General features: G+C 44.4%; 2 protein-coding genes across 7 annotated transcripts in view; both read right to left on the bottom strand.

Moving 5' to 3' along the window:
- The window catches only part of Ctnnal1 (catenin alpha like 1), a 57,959-nt gene extending 50,023 nt beyond the window's left edge, over positions 1–7,936 (bottom strand). For 2 of the 3 annotated variants that reach the window (XM_052717146.1, XM_052717148.1), the window contains exon 1: positions 7,694–7,936. In XM_052717146.1, coding sequence (XP_052573106.1) covers positions 7,694–7,834 — 141 coding nt within the window. In that variant the 5' untranslated portion in view covers positions 7,835–7,936. The remainder of the gene's footprint in view (positions 1–7,693) is intronic. The other variant, XM_052717147.1, reaches the window with a different exon arrangement.
- Positions 7,937–9,656: 1,720 nt separating this feature from the next.
- Tmem245 (transmembrane protein 245) overlaps positions 9,657–21,820 on the bottom strand; it is an 82,341-nt gene continuing 70,177 nt past the window's right edge. For all 4 annotated transcript variants that reach the window (XM_052715027.1, XM_052715030.1, XM_052715028.1 and 1 more), the window contains 2 exons: positions 20,873–21,067; positions 9,657–14,488 (listed from right to left, as the gene is read on the bottom strand). In XM_052715027.1, the coding sequence (XP_052570987.1) occupies positions 14,443–14,488; positions 20,873–21,067 (241 nt within the window). In that variant the 3' untranslated portion in view covers positions 9,657–14,442. The remainder of the gene's footprint in view (positions 14,489–20,872; positions 21,068–21,820) is intronic.

Here is a 21,820-nt window from a genome sequence, read left to right as displayed (position 1 = left end):
GAATAAAATATATTTGATAGTGAATGTATAAAATCCACTATAACACTCCACACGTTCAGAATGGCTATTCTCACTGTATAGAGAAGTTCACCAAGATATATAGAGTTTAGGTATGGTTAATTTTCCTTTTTTTTTTTTTTTGCAAGTTTTTTTGTTTTGGTTTGTTTTGTTTTTTGTCTCACTTTGTAACCCTGGCTGGCCTCAGAAATCTGCCAGCATCTCTCTCCCAAATACTAGGATTAAAGGTGTGTGTCACCGCGCCTTTTTAATACATCTAAAAAAATAAATAAGCCCCACCAGTCCAGAGAGATGTCCAGTTATTCTTGCTCATTTCTTGATTTCAGAGGGGCAGATCTTTCTTCAGCATAAATGTTACCTAGGAGCCCATTAGGTAGTTGCATCCAAGAAGAATCACTAGAGTAAATTGTGAGGATGATTGGGCTATGGTGCTGCAAAGCAGGATGGTAAATAGGAAAAACACCAGTGTGGCCCGAGCTTGGACTAATGCAGGTCTGTGAGGACTTCAGGACTGTCTAAAAGGAGGGGGCATGGGTACGAACTCCATCCATACCACTTTAGTCCTCCATATCTGGCCGACACTAGGATACTCTCAGAACCACACATAGAACAGAGACCCTGACCACTATTTCAAGCTCTCACATAAGAGATTACAAGCATGAAAACTATGGAAGTGGCTACTTAGAGTGGTTGTGCCCGCCCCATTCATAAAGTGAAATCCTAACATCAATTATTAGAAAGTGAGTTGGCCATGAATTCGGAGCGCCCATGAACAGGATTACCTTATAAAGGAGAAAGCAAAGGGCCCCTGCCCCTTTGTATCTCCCATCAGGACAGGGAGAAGACATCAGTCTAGTCTAGGAAACACTGAATATTGACCACCTTTTTGTTAGACCACCCAGTTGCCACACTGTGCCAAAATAAATGCCTGTTATTAGAGATGTGTGTGGTTCTATTGTTCATTTGTGGGACTGAGGTTTGAACAGTGCATCCCACATGCTGGGCTTTAGCTTAGTATTGCTATTACAGCAGCCCAGAGGAAGACATTCTGCTCATTAAATTCTGTATTTGCATAATGCTTAAATTTTTCAATTATAAAGAACAGATTCTACAACTGGGCTAAAGCGCCAACTATTGTTCAGTTCCCAAATGAGCGTTTTGCTTTCACTCCAAACATCCTCCCTAGTGCATTATTAGGTGTGGCTGTCTTCCTCTTACTGGAAGCATTCTGGAAAATGCTTATTCCAAATACAGTCATTGAAAATTGATATTTAGAGGAGCTGAGTAAATCATAAAATCTTTACCCAAGCATCTACTTAATCCTAACATTTTCATACTTTTAAGGAGACAGATTCAGGGCCGAAGAGATGGATGGCTAAGTGGTTAAGAGTACTTGCTGCTCTTCTGGGGCAGCTGAGTTCAGTTCCCAGCACCTATGTCAAGCAGTTCACAACCATCCATAACTCCAGCTCTAAAGAATCCTAACCTCTAGCCTCCTTGGACACTTCCACTTACTCACATGTGCATACCCACAAGCAGACACACACACCTACACAGAATTAAAAATAATAAAAATGAACTTTAAAAATAAGAGAAAGCACATGTGTTAATTATTCCCAAAACAAGAAGGGGCATAAATGCAGAAAAACTTCAAATACTAACTTGTAATCCTATAATCCTGTGAAGGTTTTTTGTTGAATTATTCCAATCCTGTTTTATATGTACTTAATATACTTTTTAAAAATTGAGATTGCATTGTAATACCCTTATGCAAAATCTAAGATAGTCTTATCTATCTTAGATTTATTAAGCACAAGAGTGAGTCTATGTTTTGCATACATTCATTTAGTGCTTACATTTCTAGCTTCTATTAGGTATCTACCTATTATTACCTTCATTATACAGATAAAAAGCCTGAAGTTGGAAGAGCCAAAAGTTGCCTTTACTCTTAATCACCATGCCTCTCTTACCTCCTCAGATCGAGGGGGAAACAGTGAGAGAGCTTCCAAAGTTGTAATATGCCAGATACAAAAGCTAGCTATTATTCTTGAAAACTAGGAAGAACAGTAAGAGTGACCACTTAGAGTTGCCCTGACAGACATATCTACAGGATGTTCTAGAGAATGCCTGAATGAGCCAGAAGGCAAAGAAGGGATTCTGTGGGGGAAGGATGCTGATGTGATCCAGTGAAAACTCAGGTAGGGAAGGAAACATGAACCAGGGCTTACTTGAGACCATCTGCCTAAGCTTCATGAAGGATAAACAAGCGCATCCTCGCACTTAAGAACACGGACTCCATCCACGCTGCCTGGGTTGGAGTCCCGGCCAGGATGCAGCTAGTTATCAGCCTTTCTGTGACGACCCTCATCTGTAAGAACTGGGACAATAACATGCTCAGGCTACCCTATGAAGTAAAGGAGTAAATGTAAGCCAGAGTACTTAGAATAGTGTCATTTACATAAAGAAAAAAAAAAGAAAGAATAGTGTCAGTTCTGTTCTGTCCTCATTGTTTGGGATGTTCTAAATTTTTAGAACTGATGTTTATACTTGATTGACAGGGGCTTTCTTTACCTGCTTAGTGGGGAGACAAGAAAGCAAGTAAAATGGGAAACTGGGAGGAAAGCAAATATAAAGTCCAGTTCTCTAGGACCTGAAGAATAATTTAAATCCTATTTGGATTTAGCTCCTCAGTAAGTCCTCAGAATTCAGAATGTGAACTGACTAATTAGCTGCACAAAGCATGGAAGTGAACACACCATTCAAGGTCAGATTCTTCCAAGAAGGCAGAGGCGGGCACTTTCACTGGCTTCCAGCCTCATTTTATCAGTTGAGTTTTCCTTTATCCTTGCTCTCAAAAACATACTCATATCCACTGCCTCAATCAGCAAGGAAGAGAAAGCCACTTATCTACTCTCTTCTTCCACAAACTGTACTGAGACAAAGACTCTGAAACACTCCCAAGGCGAAGAAAGATGGGAAGAACCAAATGAAGCTACCTTAGACACGAAAAGGGTCCTCTGGCAGGATGTCTGGAGGGAAGGCCGAGGGCAGAAGAGTGACATTCCGCACCAGGGTGGAGGCATCCTTCTTCCCTCCCTTGGATAAAACTCTAGAGGCAGTGGTGACAGGAAGAATGAAATGATATAAAAGGGGTGGGAATAACTCTACAGAAAACATGCCTGGTTCTCAGCCTGGAGCTTTAAAAAAGTTTAGATTATAAAATGTGCAATATCAAAATCCACTGTGGTGGTACCCACCTATACTCCTAACATTTGGGAGGTGGAGACAGGAAGGTGGTGAGTTTGAGTCCAGCCTGGGTTATACAGATATCCTGTTTGAAAATACTAAGAGTTGGGGGTGTAGCTCAGTAGTATAGTGCTTACCTAGCTCTCGTAAGACCTTGGGTTTGACCCACAACAGACAAAAAGAGAAAAGGAATGGAATCACAGCTGTGGCTCGGTCATTTTACTCATAGACTCTCACTAGCTGAGCCCTGCCCAGTTTATTTAAACATCCTATTAAAGGAGATCTGGTAGTTTTCAGTTTGGGACCTTCCAAAGGAAAATGTTATCCATACTTGTATTCTACTTCTCTACTACACAGGGTTTCTCTGCAGGTACTCTGCAAGGAGCTGAATAGCTAGGCCATTGGTAGTATCAACCTTTTTCTTAGACAGGGTACCATTATGTCACCCAGGATGGCCTGTAATTTAATAATTCTCCGGCCTCAGTCTCATGCATATGGGGATTACAGCCATGGACCATTATGCCCATCTTCTAACTTCAGTTTTTTTTTTTCTGAGATAGGGTCTCCCTATGTAGCCATGGTGGCATGAAACTTGCAGTGTAGACCAGGCTGGCCTCCAAGTCTCAGTGATCCGCCTGCCTCCAATTCCCAAATACTGGCACTAAAAGCGTACGCCACCACATCTGGACCCTGTAGAGTAAGTCTACACATCTTGCTTTAATCTGGCTATTCTTGGTTCTTTGGTCTTTCATATAAATTTTTAGAATTACTTTAGTCAGATCTTATTCCAAAATCTGTTGGAATTCTCATTGGAATTGGATTAAATTTACAAATCAATAGGAAAAGCCAAGAGCTGTGTCTTTAGAATTCTATTGATCTAGGCCTGAATGCAGTACTTTTCTCTCAAGTCACTCAGATCCACTCTGGCTTTCAATAAAATTTTCTTCATAGTCTGATATCCTCTTTGCTACATATACATGCATATCTTTCTACTAACTTCGTATATTACAGTCTTACTATAATTAGTATTTTTTTGTTCATTAATGTAGAGAAATGCAACTGACTTTAGTACTTCATATTCTATGAACTTGCTAACTACCTCTAATTTGAGATTCTATATTGATAATTATAACACAACGGGACTTCTCATTTTTCTTTTACTCTCTCTGTACCTTTTGTTTCTTCTCCTTGTCTTATAGAAGGGCTGGAATTTCTGGCATAGTTTGAATAGGATCTATGGTAGTTCTTGTCTCTACCGTTAAAAGAAATGCATCTTTAAAGTTGACTGTTGCTATAAAGTTTCCTGTAGATACCCTTATCAGCTAACAAAGGCTTTTCCAGCAACGTGTTTACTGTGTGCTCATGTGCCTGCATGCCTGTGCGTGTGTGTGTGCGCGCGCGCGCGTGTGTTTGTTTGTGTGTGTGTGTGTGTGTGTGTGTGTGTGTGTGCGCGTGTGTGTGTGTGCGTGCGTGTGTGTGTGTGTGTGTGTGTGTGTGTGTGTGTGTGTGTATGCATCTATGCAAGTACTGATGCCTGTGCATGTGTGTGGGGAAGCCAGAGATCAACAGCAGCTGCCTTCCTCAACTGCTCGCCACATTGTTCTTTAAGAGAATCTCTCAATGAACCTAAAGTTCACGGACAAGCTTCTCAGCATCCAACTCCACACCCCTGCCAGCTTAGACCTGGATGCTGGGGATCCAAATTCAGGTCCTCATGCTTGCACAGCAGGTGCTTTCCCATAGGCCATTCCCCCAACCCTTCAGCAACATTTCCCCCCAGTGCTGAGGGCTGAACCCGGGACCTCTTGCCTGTTAGACAAGCCGTCTTTCCATTGATCTACATCCCCAACAAGGAAAGCATTTCCTACCATCAGTTTACAAAATCCTTTTGTCATAATTAGAAGCTGGATGGGAAGCAAAGGCTCTTTCTATATCTATTGCTATAAAAATACTTCATTTCTAGTCTGTGAAGACAGAATACATATTTTTCTGATGCTGACAAAAACCTTGCTTTCCTAGAATAAAACCCGAAAGTCAAGATTTTCACTGGGAAAGTCAGCAGTGAAGTAATACAAAAATAAAAGCCGTCAACTTTCTGTTGCACGGTGCTAATCTTGTTTACCTCAAACCCTGTCTCCTTCACAGTGCCATCCCTGATTCAAGCATCTGCGCTCTCAGAGCATTTATTATTGATAATGTGTATTTGATACTTGGCATGTGCTTGCTATTCTATACATTCCCTACCTCCCAACTAAAATATATGCCCTTTAAAGAGCAGCAAACTATTAAGTATGCAATAAATCCTTGCTTAAAGTACTTAAAATATCCTTGAAGAGAGGCTAAGTCTCCGGCCAGTTTTAATATCTTAAACTCACTGAAACTTTAAAATCAGTCTAAATTATCTTTATGTACTTCCCTGATTTGTTAATCAAACATTGTAACCATGCTTTATGCATCTCTTGATACTAAGGGGAACTTAACTATGTCTGGTTGAGGACAGCCTACCACTAAGCCTATCAGTTGTGGAAGTGTGACAGAGATACAACTGTAGTGTGCAGAACCTCAGCTATGAGCCTGAATAAGGCTTCAAACCAAGTGGGGAGGGGTGTTTTCCCTTCTAGTTACTTTTTAGCACGTTTCCTCTTCTACTCTCCATACTCCAGAATAAAAAAAAAATTTAAAAAGCTCTGTAGTACTGGCAAGTTTTTAGCAACGATACTATACAAAGTTACTATTTGCCCAGATTGCAGCTCTCTGGCTAGTTTTTCTACTGTGGAACTTTTTCTTTGTAACTCCTCTGCGCTGACCTCACCACCTCCTCTAATCTCTAGAAGGGACACAGGAGCAGCTAAAAGCTGACTACTGGAGCCAAGCTGCCTGGATTCAAACCCCAGTTTGTCATTTAAGAATTGAAATTCCTAATAACAGGTTAATTGGTCTAACCCTCAATTTCTTCATCTGCCTCACGAGAATATGCATGTATCTCACCTCATGGGTGGGCAAGAAGTAAACGAGTTAGCGCCGGCAAAGTGCTTAGAACACAGCCTACAGCTAGTATTAAGTGGATGGATAAAACACTATCAATTTCAAGTCCATCACTCTCCTCTCTCTCCCCTGTAAAAATGCTTCGGCACTTCTCACCACTTACGGATTGTGGTTGTTCTGCGGATGAGGGTGTGGGGGTGCTCCGGGGTGGAAGGAGGTGTGGACACTGGAAAGAAATGACAGCACTCTTTCCATTGATCCATCATACATCCACTACTCAGGAAGAGGAAAAGCCACGGGGAGTGCCGGAGCTAGTCACCACTGCTCCACTAATCACAGGATGCAGGGAGGAAAAGAGGGGCATTTACTTAATTAGCATTACAAGAACCTAGGGGACACATATAACTACAATTTTCAAATATTTTCAGGACAGGGCTGGAACATTTCAACGTCTGTGGCAATAGTGACAACTCCCCTTCACTAAAAGCGTTTATGTAAGGCATTGGCGGCCAGGTGTTGAGGTTATTGTAAGAAATGATTTTTTAATTTAGAGTCAGATAATTTAAGATTCTTTCTACCTCTAAAATCTTGGTAATCCTGGCATGAGTCACCAAGATGTTACAGCTTAGGATGAGTCACACATCGCCAACGCACCGCCAAAGACAAAATTCTTCCCTTGGTGTTTGGCATAGTACCACAGCTGTAGGTGAGGAATTCTAGCCCTCGGGTTATATATACCTCAGCTCAGAGAAACAAAACTTTTTTTTTTTTAATTAAGCACATCACTTAGCTGATTCTAGACTTCTTTTATAACCCACAAATATAATAATGCACTAATCCCAACTGAGACCTGGCCAAAGCGTGTGCATCGGGACTAAGCCTCAAGCATTACTTCCCGTCAGTCTGCAGAGTCCAGGTAGACAGAGGTGGGCAGGCAAGTGGCAGGGAGGGACAAGACAGGTGGCCAGAGTGGGTGGGAGTTGGGCGAGCCCACATATGGCCCAGGGAACGGGACAAAGGCCTTGGAGAACATGCCGGAGTGGGAGGCAAACTGGAGTGCCCCAGCCTGCGTCCAACGCCCGGGTCTGGCCTGGGATGCGGACAGCGGCGGCGGCGGACTGCGCAGCTGCAGCCGCCGCGGCTCTAGAAGCCAGGGGACCCCGCAGGGATCCCACCGTCCCGCCGCTGGGCCTCCCTGGGCAGAAGCCGCAGCGCCAGGCGAGTCGGGCCACCTAGGCCGGACAAGGCACCTGCTGGGTTCGGGCGCCTCACCGCGCGCCCAGGAGCGGCCGCCCCGCCCCGGGCCCCCACGCCAGTCCCGCCGCGCCGTCGCCGCGCTCACGGAATGCGGGACAGCGCCGCCTCCCGCCCCGCCATGCCGGGCCAGGGAAAAGCGGCAGCCGCCATCGCGGGCCGCGCACACGGGGACTCGGGGCCGCAGTACCTGAGAAACCAGGGGCAGCAGCGTCTGCTCCACCGAGCGCGTTCTGATCTCCAGTCCCGAGTCGAAGGCGAAGCCAGACGTGTTGCAGGAGTGGACAGCTCCCGCACCGCCGCCGCCACCAGAGCCCGGAGAAGCGGCCATAGCCCTCCACCGGTCGTACAGCCCGCTCTCCGCACCAGTGCGGGCCCGCCAACCAGCCCGTCGGTCGCCTGCCGCCTCGCGGCACCGAGGCCCCACCCCTAGCCCTGTGCCACCGCCTCGGCCCCGCCTCCACGCGACCCCGGGCCCGGTAGCCCCGCCCCCAGGCGGGCACCACCGCCTCGGTCCCGCCCCCGAGCCCCACCCCAGCCTAGCTAGTTCCGCCCCAGCCACGCCCCCCCTCGGCCCTTCCCACCTGCCCCCATAGTCTGGAGCGCAGCCGTTGGGGTTCATCAGCTCCGCCTCTAGGGCGGCACGCCCCCACTAGCCCCACCCCAATCCATGGAAGCCCCACCCACCCGCTATTGCCCCACCCCTCGAGCTCCATCTCTGCAGGCCCGCCCCCTGGGCCGCACCAGTGTCTCTTTCCTCTGTGTTGTGTTCCAAAGCGTATTTTACCTAAAGCAGGAGAAACAAGACACCTGAGGGACTCCCTATGTTCACGTAGCCTCTTACCAGAAGACAACTGTCCCCAGCAAAGCTTCTCACCAAATCCATATGCCTGTATTCTCATAAATTATTTCTACATGCTTTGATGGGGTTGAAAATGGTAGGAAACCTCTGCCCTGAGATGGCAATTATAATTATCTTTCCATGGCTTCCCAGGAAGGTCCACCCCATTTCCCCTTCACTCCTATTTTCTGATTACATATCTCTTACAAGGAGTTGAAACATTTGATATAATACATTCACATAAGTTATCAAGGCAGTGGATCTTGCAGGCAGTATCTTTAGAATTCACCTTCAAGAGAATTAAAAACAAAAGTGTGCACTGATAAATACTGTATCTTTTAAAAATGTCTTCTTAGAATTTTTAATATTAGCCAAGAAATAGCAGCATGTTAACTGCTCCTTGAATGAAAAGATTCTATTTCTGACTGAAGTCACTTAAGGTTAAGAATCCATTCTCTCAGCCCAACCATGAGCTCACACAGAATCCCTGTGATGAGGGAGTGCCAACACTCCTTTTCCTCCGGTTTCCAGGAATAAAGCCAAGGAAGGCTTTTAGAAGCCTGCACCTTAGGAAGGATTCTAAACTTAAGCAACTGACTGAGAAGCATAAGAAAGTATTTTTGAAGGACCATAGCTACTAATGCGCATCTGTGGGGCAAAAAGGAATCTGAGACTGGCTTTCCCCATCAAGTTAGACTGAAGGGGCTCAACTTGCAGTGTTTGAAGGCAAAGTTGCAGGGCTTCATCTGCCAAAGCAGCACAGGCATCCGGTAATGGAGACAGCAAAACTTAGGCTGTTCTTCACAAAAGAAGAGCTCCTGAATTCAACTCGTCTTCCAGTTCTTTTCTTTTAAATTGTGTTTGTATGTCAGAATGTGCATGTGAGTGCAGTACTTGGAGGGGCAGAGGCATCAGATCCCCTGGAGCTGGAGCTACAGGTGGTTACCAGCTGCCCAATAAGAGTGTGAGGAATCCAACTCGGGTCCTCTGGAAGAGCAGTATCTACCCTTAACTCCTCAGCCCCCTCTCCAGGTCCCTGTCTTCCCATTTTTACCTTCAACCACCATCCTCACACTTAATCTACAAAGCTGCCTCTCTCCAATGTACTGAGGACTTCTGCCTCAGCTATGAACCCTGTGGCCTCTTTAAGGTGCAAACATCTACTCCCAGACAGTTTCCCTCACCTAAGATGACCAAATTTCATAAAAATACTGGCACCAGTATCTATACTGGCGCCAAAGGTAGGATATGCAGGGAGAGTCTGGATAAAGATCAGATTTCTCAAAAAATAAGAGGCTAAGTTTATCACCCGTTTCATCCAACATTTGTGACTTTATTTCAAAATATAAATATTTTACATTTTACAAAGATGTTGTTACATCAGTAAGTTGTGAAAGCAAATTAAAGCTAAGAAACAGCATCTGTGTAATAAAGGATATTTATTGTTGCATTTGAATGCTATTTTTCCTGTCAAACCATTTTTCTCCTTCACCTGAGAATGCAGAGGTGATACATTTTCAGAGTTAAATAATTACCATGATATGTTCCATCTTGGTTTCACAATCAAACAGTATTTGAAGTACAAACCAAGTACCTGAACAAGGAGCAAGGACTGCAAGGACAAAGAAGGGTTTTCTCTAGGACAGCTACGGTAAGAGTTACACTTCTGGGTCACTCCAATGAAAGAGAATTTGTACTTCACAATAAGCAAAACCATGGTTAGATCTGTCTCCATACCTTCATCATATACATAAAGCTAGAAGGAAAGACCAGTATCAAGAACTTTGGACTTGGAGTCAGAGATTCTGCAACCAAATTCTGGCTCCATCCTTTCGTGGAGGAAACATAGGAAACATGATCTAAACATAGGAGAGAGGAGAGCAGGAGAAGGGAGAAGAGAATGAGTCAACAACAACAAACTTCTCCAGTGCCTCGTCTGTACAATGACTGTAACACTATAGCTCACAGGGTTGAACCCAAAGGTGCCTGAAAATATAAAGTGCCATACAAAAGCCTGCTAAGATGCAGTATCAACGCCACCAGTGTATTTGCACATTAAGTGATTCTTGGATAACTTGGATACTGATCCTGTGTGCCACAGGTGGGAAAGGACGTCCTCCCGGTAAGCACAGCTCTGGGCAACAATGTGCCTTCTTTCTGGTGTCTCACCAGACTGCTGGACTTGTTGCCATCCCCCGGTACCACAATAACACATGCACCGCCAGTATTCTCACTAGCAATTGTCTTCTACAAGACCTGTACACTTGATCAGAAGCTCAAAAGAACCCCGGGTCTTTTGAGATGCTCAGAGAGGGGGTTGGGGAAGAGGGATAGGGGACAACATACAGTGAAACACTCTGTCCCTCCTAAGTTCACAATGTGTCATGGCATAATAAACACTCCAACATCTCAGGGAAAGGAAATACCTTAGCATTCCTCAATTTTAATTGACCATAGAATCTCCCCACCCCAGCAGTTTTTCTCTTACAACTCCATTAATTCTGCAAACAACTGCTATTATAGAACTTTCTCCTCTTTTTTGACAAACGTGGTTGAGCTATGAGGAAAAGGGAAGAGAAGCAGAAGGCGGGCTGAGAGGGAGAGGATCTGTACTCCACTCTGACTTCTGTTGTTAACTGGCTCTGTTACATAGGCTACTTTACTCATAAATTTGTTTCCTTCTCTAAAACAACCACATCATCTTATTACAAAAGCCCATTCAAGCACCAAACTTCTGTGACAGGTAAGAAGAATCTTCATCTGCAATTCTCTCGTGCATTTTTAAGTTATCAAGAAAGCTGCTTAGTGGCTTCAGATAGGTGTTTTTCCCAGACCTTAGAGAGTTAACGAAATGAACACATTTGATGGCAAGATTAGCAAATACAAAAAGCTGATAGTAAATAAATAAATAATAGTTGTTCTTTGCAGGAACAAGAATTTGGAAGGTATGCTGCAATATGCAATTTTCACTGTGAAAGGGGCACTCAAAGTCCCACTGTGATACTCTTGGAAAGGCTGTGGGAGACCCTCAGAAGATACTGACTGGAAGGTTAGGACTGAGTACGGGAAGTCCTGAGGGCATTTTCCCATCAACTAGGTTAAAATCTCTTGATAGTCACCTAAATGAATGTATTCTAGTCTAAGCCCAGTTGGCCTTGAACTCTCAGCACTGCTTGCCACACTTCTGAAACAGGTACCTAACCCCAGTGGGAAATGGAGGAATGCAGAAATCCTGAGAAAGCATGGTGAGTTCTTCTGAAGGCCAAGGTTAGCTAGAAGACTGGCCCTGCGCTGCTTTACTGCCTGTACTCTGGTACAAGCAGCTGCCATCCCTAAAGTCAGAGTTTGGACACAGGGTCTCAACATAACACATCTTGGGCACCTTTCCACAGTCAAGAGTCAACACAGACTTCATCTCAGAGTCCAAAGGAAAGCAGCCAGTTCCTGAAGAAGGATTAGGAGACTCGCAGTTTTAATAATATCTAACACTGGTAGCCAAAGGGGCCATAGATCATGTCTAAATATAAGAGTGTGGGATTCAGGCAGGACATACATAACATGGAATTTATGCTTCCAGCCCTGCACCTGTTCTCTCTTAGCAAAAGCAGGAGCAGAGGGGTGCACAAAGCTTTTCAGCTCCCCTTGTACCCATTCAGTTTAAAACTGTCAGGGAAGGAAACTTGAAACTAACCCTTTATGTTTTTTTATATTCCACAATGCTAAGGCAGATCTCTATCCTCAGTCTCATGGAAGCTACTTTTGCTTCACCGATGCCTTCTATACACACACGCCTCTGTCTCTGACTCTGTCTCTGTCTGCCCCGACCTCCAGAGGAACTTCTTCCCGGGTCAAACTCCCATGCAAATTCTTCAGGGTAAGTTAGAGACTTAGGCTAAAGACTCCTTGTCGTGCTATGTGCTCCCCATCTATCCTAGGAAAATTCTGTAGAACCTCCTCCCCGTGCCGGACACAGGCCAGGGTACTTTTCTAGTTCCAACCTACCCAACAGGTGGTGTTCCTGTATACACTGTAGCAATGGAGTGGTTCCAGTTTCCTGATCAGGACTGTGTGCCTCTGTGGGGACCTCTGTTCCTAAAATTTCAGGACAGGCTTAAGCCACTGCCACTATTTCAGGGAGTTCAGTTTCCCTCAAACAACTTCACATTCAGATTAAGAACTATCCTACCAACAGCTATGAATTAGCTCAAACTTAGGTTTTTGCAATTTTGCTTTTACATGGCTAAAAGCACATTGGAGCAACATAATTTGTATATGCACACAAACCGCTGTATATATTTGCCTCTTAGGAGTATGTGCTAATTATAGCTATAAACTTATCAGATTATAGCAAACAAACACAAACTTGGTTTCTCTCTTCAGCCGTTTTAATACAAGAATTTACATTTAGTATGATACATGATCTGGCTGGTGCTTAAGGTGAGAGAGACTGCCTTGTGAGTTACTCCCGGAGCTCCCTGTTCAGTCCCTGGCATGGCACCTAGAGTTTACTAACACTCAAGAAATGTGTTAATGAGCAAATGAGCAACTGATTAAAGAACAAAGGAAGTGATTTAGTGGTCAAATCTAACAGGCAATGGAGTAACAGGCCGTAAATGTTGAGGGATTCCTGATACACTCAGATCTGCACGTGCTGTACACAGGTCTACATATTACACACAGCCAAGCCAAGCAGTATGGGGTTTATTACTCCTGACATAAATTTACAAACTTAGTGAGATGTTTTAGGGAAAATTAAATTTAGTCTTAAATGCTTTAAAAAAAAAAATCAACACAAATCCCTTCTGCTCTACATTCCCTTGGGGCACAGGTGGGGTTGGTGACTGATCAGCCAGGAAGGGCACAGCACTAGGAGCTGGCTCTTCTGGCCATGTCATGAAACAGGACAAACTTTCTGTCACTTGTAAGGAATGAATGACAACACCTGGGTCACAGGACCGGGAAACTGCTGAAGCCCTACGGAATGTGTTGCGACAGAGTCTGCAGATGAGAAGTCAGAAGACAGGAGTCTTACAACACTTGGTACCAGCCTGCACTGCCTGTCCTGAAGCTTAGCACCCCACCAGTGTGACACTGTTGAGAATACAAAGCCTCCGCAGCCGCGCGCGCGAGCTGACGGGAAAAGCACGGGGAGGACTATGCACAAGGCTAGAAACGTACAACACTGTGCTGGTGTCTGAGATCCGCAGAAAGTCACAGGCCAGCTCAGCAAGCACTCGTCCAGAGTCACATGTGCAAGGCACTGTGCTAGTGGCAGAAACAAAAACAAATTCTGCTGCTAAGTAACTTACTGGTAGAGCTCCAAGTATGGAACTGGGGGGCACACAACAAACACAGGATCACTACACCTGAGAGTCTTTTCTTGTAAAACAGTTAAAAGAAGAAGCTGACACACGGATTCTATCACATTGTTAATATTCATAGCAGCTCAACAGGATCTTCATCCAATGTGGTCAGGAAAGTTGTAGAAATTTGGCAACGTTGAAAAGAGGGGTGAAGGGGAGGAAGGGAGGAAAGCTCTCCTCGAACTGCTTCTCCTCTGGTCACAGCACACTAACACCCCCTTCACCCCTAAGACTCCTTTCTTCTCCAAGAAGGGGATGATGTTATTCTAAAAGGGAATCAAACTCATTTTCCTGCTTACTACGCCTACTCCAAGTGAAAGCCTCATCACTGAAAAGGGGCTGAGAACTCCTAAGGCAGGAGGAAAATTACACTGAATATACTTTCAATAGCAGGTATCTTGGAACCCTTATGGTAACTTAATAAATACACACTGCAGTAGACAACCAGTGAGGGCAATTTCAAGCCTTGGTACCAGTGCATGAACTGCAACTTTTCAAGCCAACGTAGCATGAGCTGTGAGCTAACACAGTGTTCAACTCAAGCTGTGTTTTAAAACGCAAAGCAGCCTAGAGCAAGTGCTCCTCACTTGGTGTTCTGCATGTAAGGCTGGGAGGCTTCTGCTTCTTTTCTGGGTGCCCCTGCCTGCCAGACACAGTTGACAGGACAGAGGCTACAACTGGAGAATTTGCTGTCGAGGTGGAACTCCCCAGAGAAGTCACTGCAGTGAAGCCATGTCAATCTCCTGAAGATTTCAGATCTTCAGAGATGTCACGGAAAGTCCTAAAAAAAAAAAAAAAAAAAAAAAAAAAAAAAAAAAAAAGACAGAATGATTGCATTTGCTTTGGGAAGGGGCGAGGATAGTAAAACCACAAGAAGAATGTTAGAAGGAAGGAGGGAGGGGCAAGCCCCGAACCAGCTACCATACAGCATTACCTTATTTCATAACCTTTAAGAGGGTAGAAGAGATTACAGTCACTATTTTTAGTACTTTTACAAGATTGTTTCAAAATCTACTAGTTAGCCCTTATTCATTACAAACAAAAGCCCAGTTTTAGGCTGAGTACATTATTTTTTATCCAAAAGACTTCTCCAGACTTACTTGAAACCGCATATGGCTATGTGACTGAATTTTGGCTAACAAGATGTTCAGAGAAGTGTTGTGAAACTTTGGGCAGTGTCTTGGCTCTCAGAACTTCTAACTAGCTAGAAAATAGCTATGATGATATTAAAGAGATTAAGTCTTGTAGATCGGAATAAATGCTGAGCAGCTAGACTCCTGTTAGGAAGTAGGAACCCTGGAGCAGCAGAGAAGCCAAGCCCTGCTGCAGGGCGGAGTTCCAGCCAGATGTGGGCAAGCATTTTCATCACCCGCCTTGTACTACGGCTGTCCTCCATCAGACGGGCCAAGTGAACACTGCCACGTGCCAGCTGGTGTCCTGACTGGAGAGAAAGGTCTGCTGCACAAAGGCTTCTACCTCAGGACAGTGGTGGCTACACAGCCCTTGATATGACTGACAGGCCTGAGTCATAATGTCACCCGGCAAAGCTGAGGTGCTTACAGACAGTCAAATGGGCAGGTAGAGCTTATTAATAAACATGAGCTCTAGTATCCACCTTAGAAAGCCACAAGTCAAGGCTAGCAAAGCATTCTGATAGGGAGAGACTGGATTTGGGCATTTGTTTAACACACTAGACCTGGAATGCCCCTCTGGACTTCTTTTAAACAAGTAAAAAATAATTTATCTTCTTTATGCTGTTTTGAGTTCAGCTGGTGATGGGTGATAGGATTTATTATTAGCATTGTTACTATTATTGAGGCAAATTTACCTGAAGTGAAATATATATGGATGGTTTATTAGCACCCATCTAGAGAGAAACCATACTACTTCTCCTTAACAGAATCACTAGGGAGGAATACAAAAGACATTTGACCCTAAAACACTAGTATTTTCCAAAATCAAAAAAATTTGACTGATGTATGTAGATGCCTCATGTGCATGTCTGGTACCCAGAACAGAGCATCCAATTCCCTAGCACTAGGGTTCCAGATGGTTGTGGATAACCATATGGACCTAAAGCTGGGTTCTCTGCAAGAGCAACAATTAGTCTTAACTACTAAGCCATCTCTCCAGGCCCTCAAGAGCAATTTCCAATTTACATTTAGTCTGTGACCATATAAACACAGCATGTTATATCAATGTTCCTTTTTAGATCATTTTCCTCAAAGTCCAGCAAAGTGAATTTTGTTTTTACAGCAAATCAGCAGCCATCAGTTATCACAAAGTGCTCCATGTTTTCATTAGAAACAGAACCAAAAGACCTCACAGGGTTAAGTGTACTAAGTCCAGGCAGCAGTGTGAACAAAGCATGCACAGCACAAGGCTTTTCCTTAACAGGTTAAAAAGCAAATCTAACTTCAAAAGCAATCCCACAATCCTGCAACCTCCTCCCAGACGCCTTTAGTGTTAACCATTTTCAGCCCACACAAACACACAGGACAGATAAAGGAGGAATAGGCTGAAGTACAATGCAAAGTCCTTCAAGGTCAAGGGGAACAGAGGCAAATGTTACACAAGAGATACTGCACTCACGATGCTCAGTTGTCTGGAAGCTTCAAAGACAGTGAACTAAGCCTCCTGGACCTCAGAACATGAGGACTAGTACGTCTCCTCTTTCAAAGGCACAGATATGAGGGAGAAACACATCTCCTGGCTATGGAGCCCAGGGCTTGGAAAGAGTTTTCGTGTTATATGACCAAATCCACCATGAATACAAAAACACCTGGTGACAGATCTGAACACTGAAACAGAAGTTTCCTTAAATAATTCTGTTATCATCTTTTGAAAAAAAGTAAAACAACAAAGATTTGCACCCATCTATGTATTGATCATCTCTCAGCAGTGACACTGTCCCCATTTCTGAGCACTGTATTTGGCAGATCCCCAGCCTCTATCCAGAATTCTAACAATGCATGTGGGCATGTGTACATGGGGTAGGTGGGGGGGCACTCCCCACCTCTGCCAGAACCATGGCTGCAAACAACTCTTTATGGAAATATTTCTTTGGGTGTTGTCCAAGTTTGTGTCTTTGAATTTGAAGAAAGGCAAAGTCAGCTAAAAACTTTCTCCAACAAACAAACTCAGGTAGAGCTTTTGAAAAGTCCTGAAAATGTTTTCACAATAATCTATAACATTTCTCAAAATCCTATCGATTAATTTATCCTTTGGCATCTTTAAAAGTTTTAGAGATATCTGTAAGTTTAAATGAAACATAACTGTTCATTTCTCTCATTTATGAATGAAAAGTCTGCCTGAAGTAGAAAGATGTATAAAAAAGTTTAACACTGTGGTTGACTGTGGTTACCCTGGTGACTTACTATTCAATGCTGCCTCCTGGCAAAGAAAAGGAGGAGCTTTCCCAGGAAAGAAAACGAAAGTGAAACAAGCTTAGAAAACAGTTCCCAAAGAGTGACTAGACAACAGGAGGAAGGGGACAGACAGACAGACAGACAGGAGGCTCAGGTAGCCACAGCAGTCCCAAGAGACAAGCCAGCTCAGATGCTGGTGGCTCCAGGGGTAAAGGGCAAAGACAGATATAGATGGTCAAAGGGGACAGTTACTGAGTGAGGACACACAGGGAAAACGCAGTGGTTGAACTGCTCTGGGTGACAGAGAATTTAGGAAAAACAAAGACAAAGACAATGTTAGTACAAACAGGTCAGCTTGCAAGCTTGGAACGATGTGACCACAGAGCAACTTAACATCTCTACACTTCCTCTAAGCATCACGGGAACACTAATAGGTTCAGAACAGAGCACCTGCAGAGCCAGGCCTGGTGCACGCCTCTAATCCCACAACTCAGGAGATGGAGACAGGTGAATCTCAGTGAGTTCCAGGCCAGCTGGGGCTACATAGAGAGACCCTGTCTCAAAAGACACAGAAAGTTTTGATCATGGGATTCAGCACACAGTAAGTCTCAATAAATGTGAGAAGTGTCATGTGTATTACTACTTAAACAGCCCTTTAAAACTGCCCACTAAAAGAGTAGTGAATCAAACACAGAATGCCAGTACAAGCACCCATTAATAGCTAGGGGTAGGTGGGGTGAATCCAACAGGTAACCACTGGCACTTGGTCACCCTGAAAAGCAGGAATTCCAAGCCAGTAGTAGAAGGAGCCTAAAACAACCTAAATTCACTCAGCAAAATCCCCTAAGGTTCAGAAGTAGGTACCATGAGCTAGCCACGAGAATGGAGCGTGGAGCTAAGCAATGACTTGCCACTCATCTGCTAAGAAAGCCTAAGACACCACCTCCCCTCCCGCGTCCCCACCCACTTCCGCCACACCAAGCAGCAGTCCCTTCTTGCCCTCTCCTTGGCAGAAATTCATTTCTTTTCTCTGGAGAAGGGAGGGTTCTGGACTAGGAATGGCAGGCAGAGCTGCATGTGGGACTGAGCTCTAGCACAGGGCACTGGGCTACAGTATCTCTGCATCTCAATCCACCGCCTGTGCACTAGCACAGGGTACTGGGCTACAGCATCTCTGCATCTCAACCCATCGCCCTCCCTGCTCCGGGCTGCCGCTGGGCTTACTACCTCCAACCAGCAGATCTGAAGATCTGTGAGGAGTCAATCACCCCACAAAAGGGACCAAAACTCATAGCCATCAAGGGCTGCACAGGTCAGTGGACTTGCCAGATAGGTCACACACATAATAACTAACCTACAGCTTCAGTGGCTCACTTTTAACATGAGCCAAAACTCAGAAACCTTCACGATCTGATACCTTTTGTGCAGAGAAAAGTCAAAGCCTTTGTTTTTCACAATAAGCACAACAAAACTGTCCACAAACATGAATGACTGAAGGAAATAAATAATGGTGGCTATCTATTAGTCCTCACATCATCTTTCCCAGCAACCCCTGCTTGACGATACAACTTCCTACTTTCAGGAGAAGAGAAAGAGGTCTCTTGTCTCTATACACTGGTTTCTTTTGTTTCATCTTAAAGTAACTCTTGTTTTATATATTAAAAATCATTAGAAGACACACACACCCCAAAAAATAACAGCAATACAGATAACAAGATCTGTGGTTCCCTCCCCAGTGCTCTGAAGAAGCTATCTATCCTCCACTCTGCAGGTTCCCGAGCACCTGCTACTGAAGCAAAAAGCAAACTGATGTGGTAGTATAGTACACACCATAACTCAGGAACCTAAAGGGTGGAACGTGAATTCAGCTGGCCTGGGCTCCACAGTGAGACAGGCTCAAGAAAAAGAAGGAGGGAGGGGAAGGAAGGGGAGCCCCTCCCCGGGGGGGGGGGGCACGGGGGAGAAAAGATCTAGTTCAAGTGTTGCCAAGACCCAGTTGATGAGGCCTTCGTCAGTCACCTAAGGAAATTGACTTTTCTTAGCCATCATTAAAGGGTGCATGAAATGAGCATTTCGAGGCAGGGGCAGGTGGATCTCTGAATTCCAGGCCAGCCAGAGCTACACAGTGACATAAGGAGACCCTGTCTCAAAATAAAATTTTTAGCTCCAATGGGCTCCTGAGCAGCTGACTCCAACTCAGAAGCCACTATGTTCAATTCAAAAGATATGCTATTTAAAACGAAATGAGTAGCACCTGCTTTAAAAGGATTTTACACAGAAACACGGAAGTGTAAGTGGACTGTCAGGACCAACTTATCAGGTGGAGGACTCAAATACATTAGAATATACAATGACATGGAAATCGGTGCTTTCCCACTGAAGACAAGCTGCACAACATAATGAGCTATCTAGGAGTTTTAAAAATGTCATCCTGAAACTGTTGCTAGGCTGTATAGCTGCATACTTTACATAGAAAAGTGTTAGGATCCTGCCCTCACTCCTCCGGGTCTGGCGTCTTATGTCATCAACAGCCGTCAGCAGCAGCTGGGCGACCACGTGCCTGGACGCAGACCTCCACCCTCTCTCTCTCTCTGCTCTCTCCTCCACCAGGCCTGGCTCCCCACCCCCACTCCCCCCCCCACGCCCCCCCACCCGTGACTTTTCTGCCGGTAACCAGCGTCACCAACCAGCGCCATTTTAACTATCAGAAAGTCCATTTTGTAAGGTTTTCACTGTTTGATTCTGGGACAGTGGTCACTATGTGGCCCAAACTGCTGTCAGAGTACTCAAACTGATAATTCACCTGCCTCTGTCTCCTAAATGTTGGGGTTTTGGTATGAGCCAACACCCTTGGCTTACTTTGCAAGTTTCTAACATTAAACCTGATACACAGTAGACATTCCACTTCTAGGTATATAAGCTAGTGAAACACAATTCACAACCACCAGATGTACACACCAGATAACTAACAGAATCATGTCTTTTTTTAAAAAATAATTTATTTAACTTTACTTATGTGCATTGGTATGAAGGTGTCAGGTCCCCTAGAACTGGAGTTACAGACAGTTGTGAGCTGCCATGTGGGTGCTAGAAATTGAACTCAGGACCTCTGGAAGAGCAGCCAGTGCTCTTAACCTCTGAGCCATCTTTCCAGCCCCAGAATCTTGTCTTTTAACAGCCATAAAATGACAACTATTTGATGCCTTTCAATACTACACTGAAAAATGAGAAAAATGGAAAAAAAGAAAACCATACTGACTGTATGTCAGACAACAATGAAAAAAACACAATGATACAGTGAGTATCACAGGTAAAAACACACTGACCAAACAAGGCCTGCCTCAGGAGTACACAGTACACTTCAGACCATACCCAAAACTATTCTGGCCAGGCGGTGGTGGTGCACGCCTTTAATCCTAGCACTTGGGAGGCACAGCCAGGCGGATCTCTGTGAGTTCGAGGCCAGCCTGGTCTACAGAGTGAGATCCAGGACAGGCTCCAAAACTACACGGAGAAACTCTGTCTCGAAAAACAAAAACAAAAACAAAAAAAAAAAAAGAAAGAAAGAGAGAGAAAAAAAGCTATTCTGAAGTGACTACAGTCTGAATATCAATAAGCAGAATATCTGATGCTGAGAATGTTCTGGAAACCTTAAGGACTAACGGAAATGTTGCAAGGATAATGGGTGCCCAGAGACTTTTACCCTGACAAGTCTCGATACAGCTAATCACTGAAAACAAGAGACAGGTAACCATGTCTATGACTACACACGGTTCCCACAATGCTGCTGAACTCACCGCTGAGTCTGGGCAGGCCAAGGTGTCTGGGTTGGGGTGGGCACTGAATTCGTAGGGCTCACTAGCATGGCACTGTAGATATTGGAAGCAACCACAAGGATGCAGAGAAGAATGGGCCCGATGATTGCTCCTTCCAGGCCCAGGTAGTACGCTCCGCCTGCCACGGCTAAGCCCGTCAGGTAAGGATGGCCTCCTCTGAAACAAAGCAGACACCAGTTCATGCGAATTCTAATGAGCAGCAGCTGTGGAGTAAACCCCAAGTACTTCCTACACACTGTCGGTTCTCTCGGATTTCAGGCTTTACTCCACCACTAGCTTCTTTAGATTACGTCAATGCAGAATCAGAACAGTACAATAATATTGAGAAACAAGGGTTTTCTTGCGTATGTACCAATGAGTGACATATGCTTCTTTTTACAGGACTAGCTGTTATCAGTAGTTTGTAACATTCCACACGGCTTCCTGAAGATTACTGCTGGCTAAAGACCGGTCACCTAAGATGCCTGCTAGTTTTACTTCCTTTAAAGGTAACAGTGAGTACAATTTAGCATGCATTCAGTTAACTATGGCTTCTTTAAAATAATAAAATAATAATTATAGTTGTAAAAAATAGTAACGTCAATATTCCTATTCTTAGTTTAGACCTTTGGCAACCTTCTAAAATAGGGTTAGCACAGGTGTAATAAAAGGCCACATAAGGAAGGCATCTGTCAACAAAGGCCAAGACTTTTATTTCACAGGAGTCATAACTGTCCCGCAGCTTATCACGGCATCGCCGGCATGATGGGATGGACTGAGACAGATACAGCAGCACAGCATAGATAAGCCCTGACCACTGACGTAAGAAGGATCAAGAAATGGTCATGGTCTGTTTGTTTCAGTTTTTAAATAACACAAATGAGTGGAACATTTTAATGAGGGTAAATAATTAAATAACGCAGGAAGGAT

This window comes from Peromyscus californicus, unplaced genomic scaffold (genome assembly GCF_007827085.1).
Source record: "Peromyscus californicus insignis strain IS unplaced genomic scaffold, ASM782708v3 Scaffold_5__1_contigs__length_169319896, whole genome shotgun sequence".
Lineage (NCBI taxonomy): Eukaryota > Metazoa > Chordata > Mammalia > Rodentia > Cricetidae > Peromyscus > Peromyscus californicus.
The sequence above is the reverse complement of the archived record's forward strand: the minus strand, read 5'-3'. Positions and strand labels throughout refer to the sequence as shown.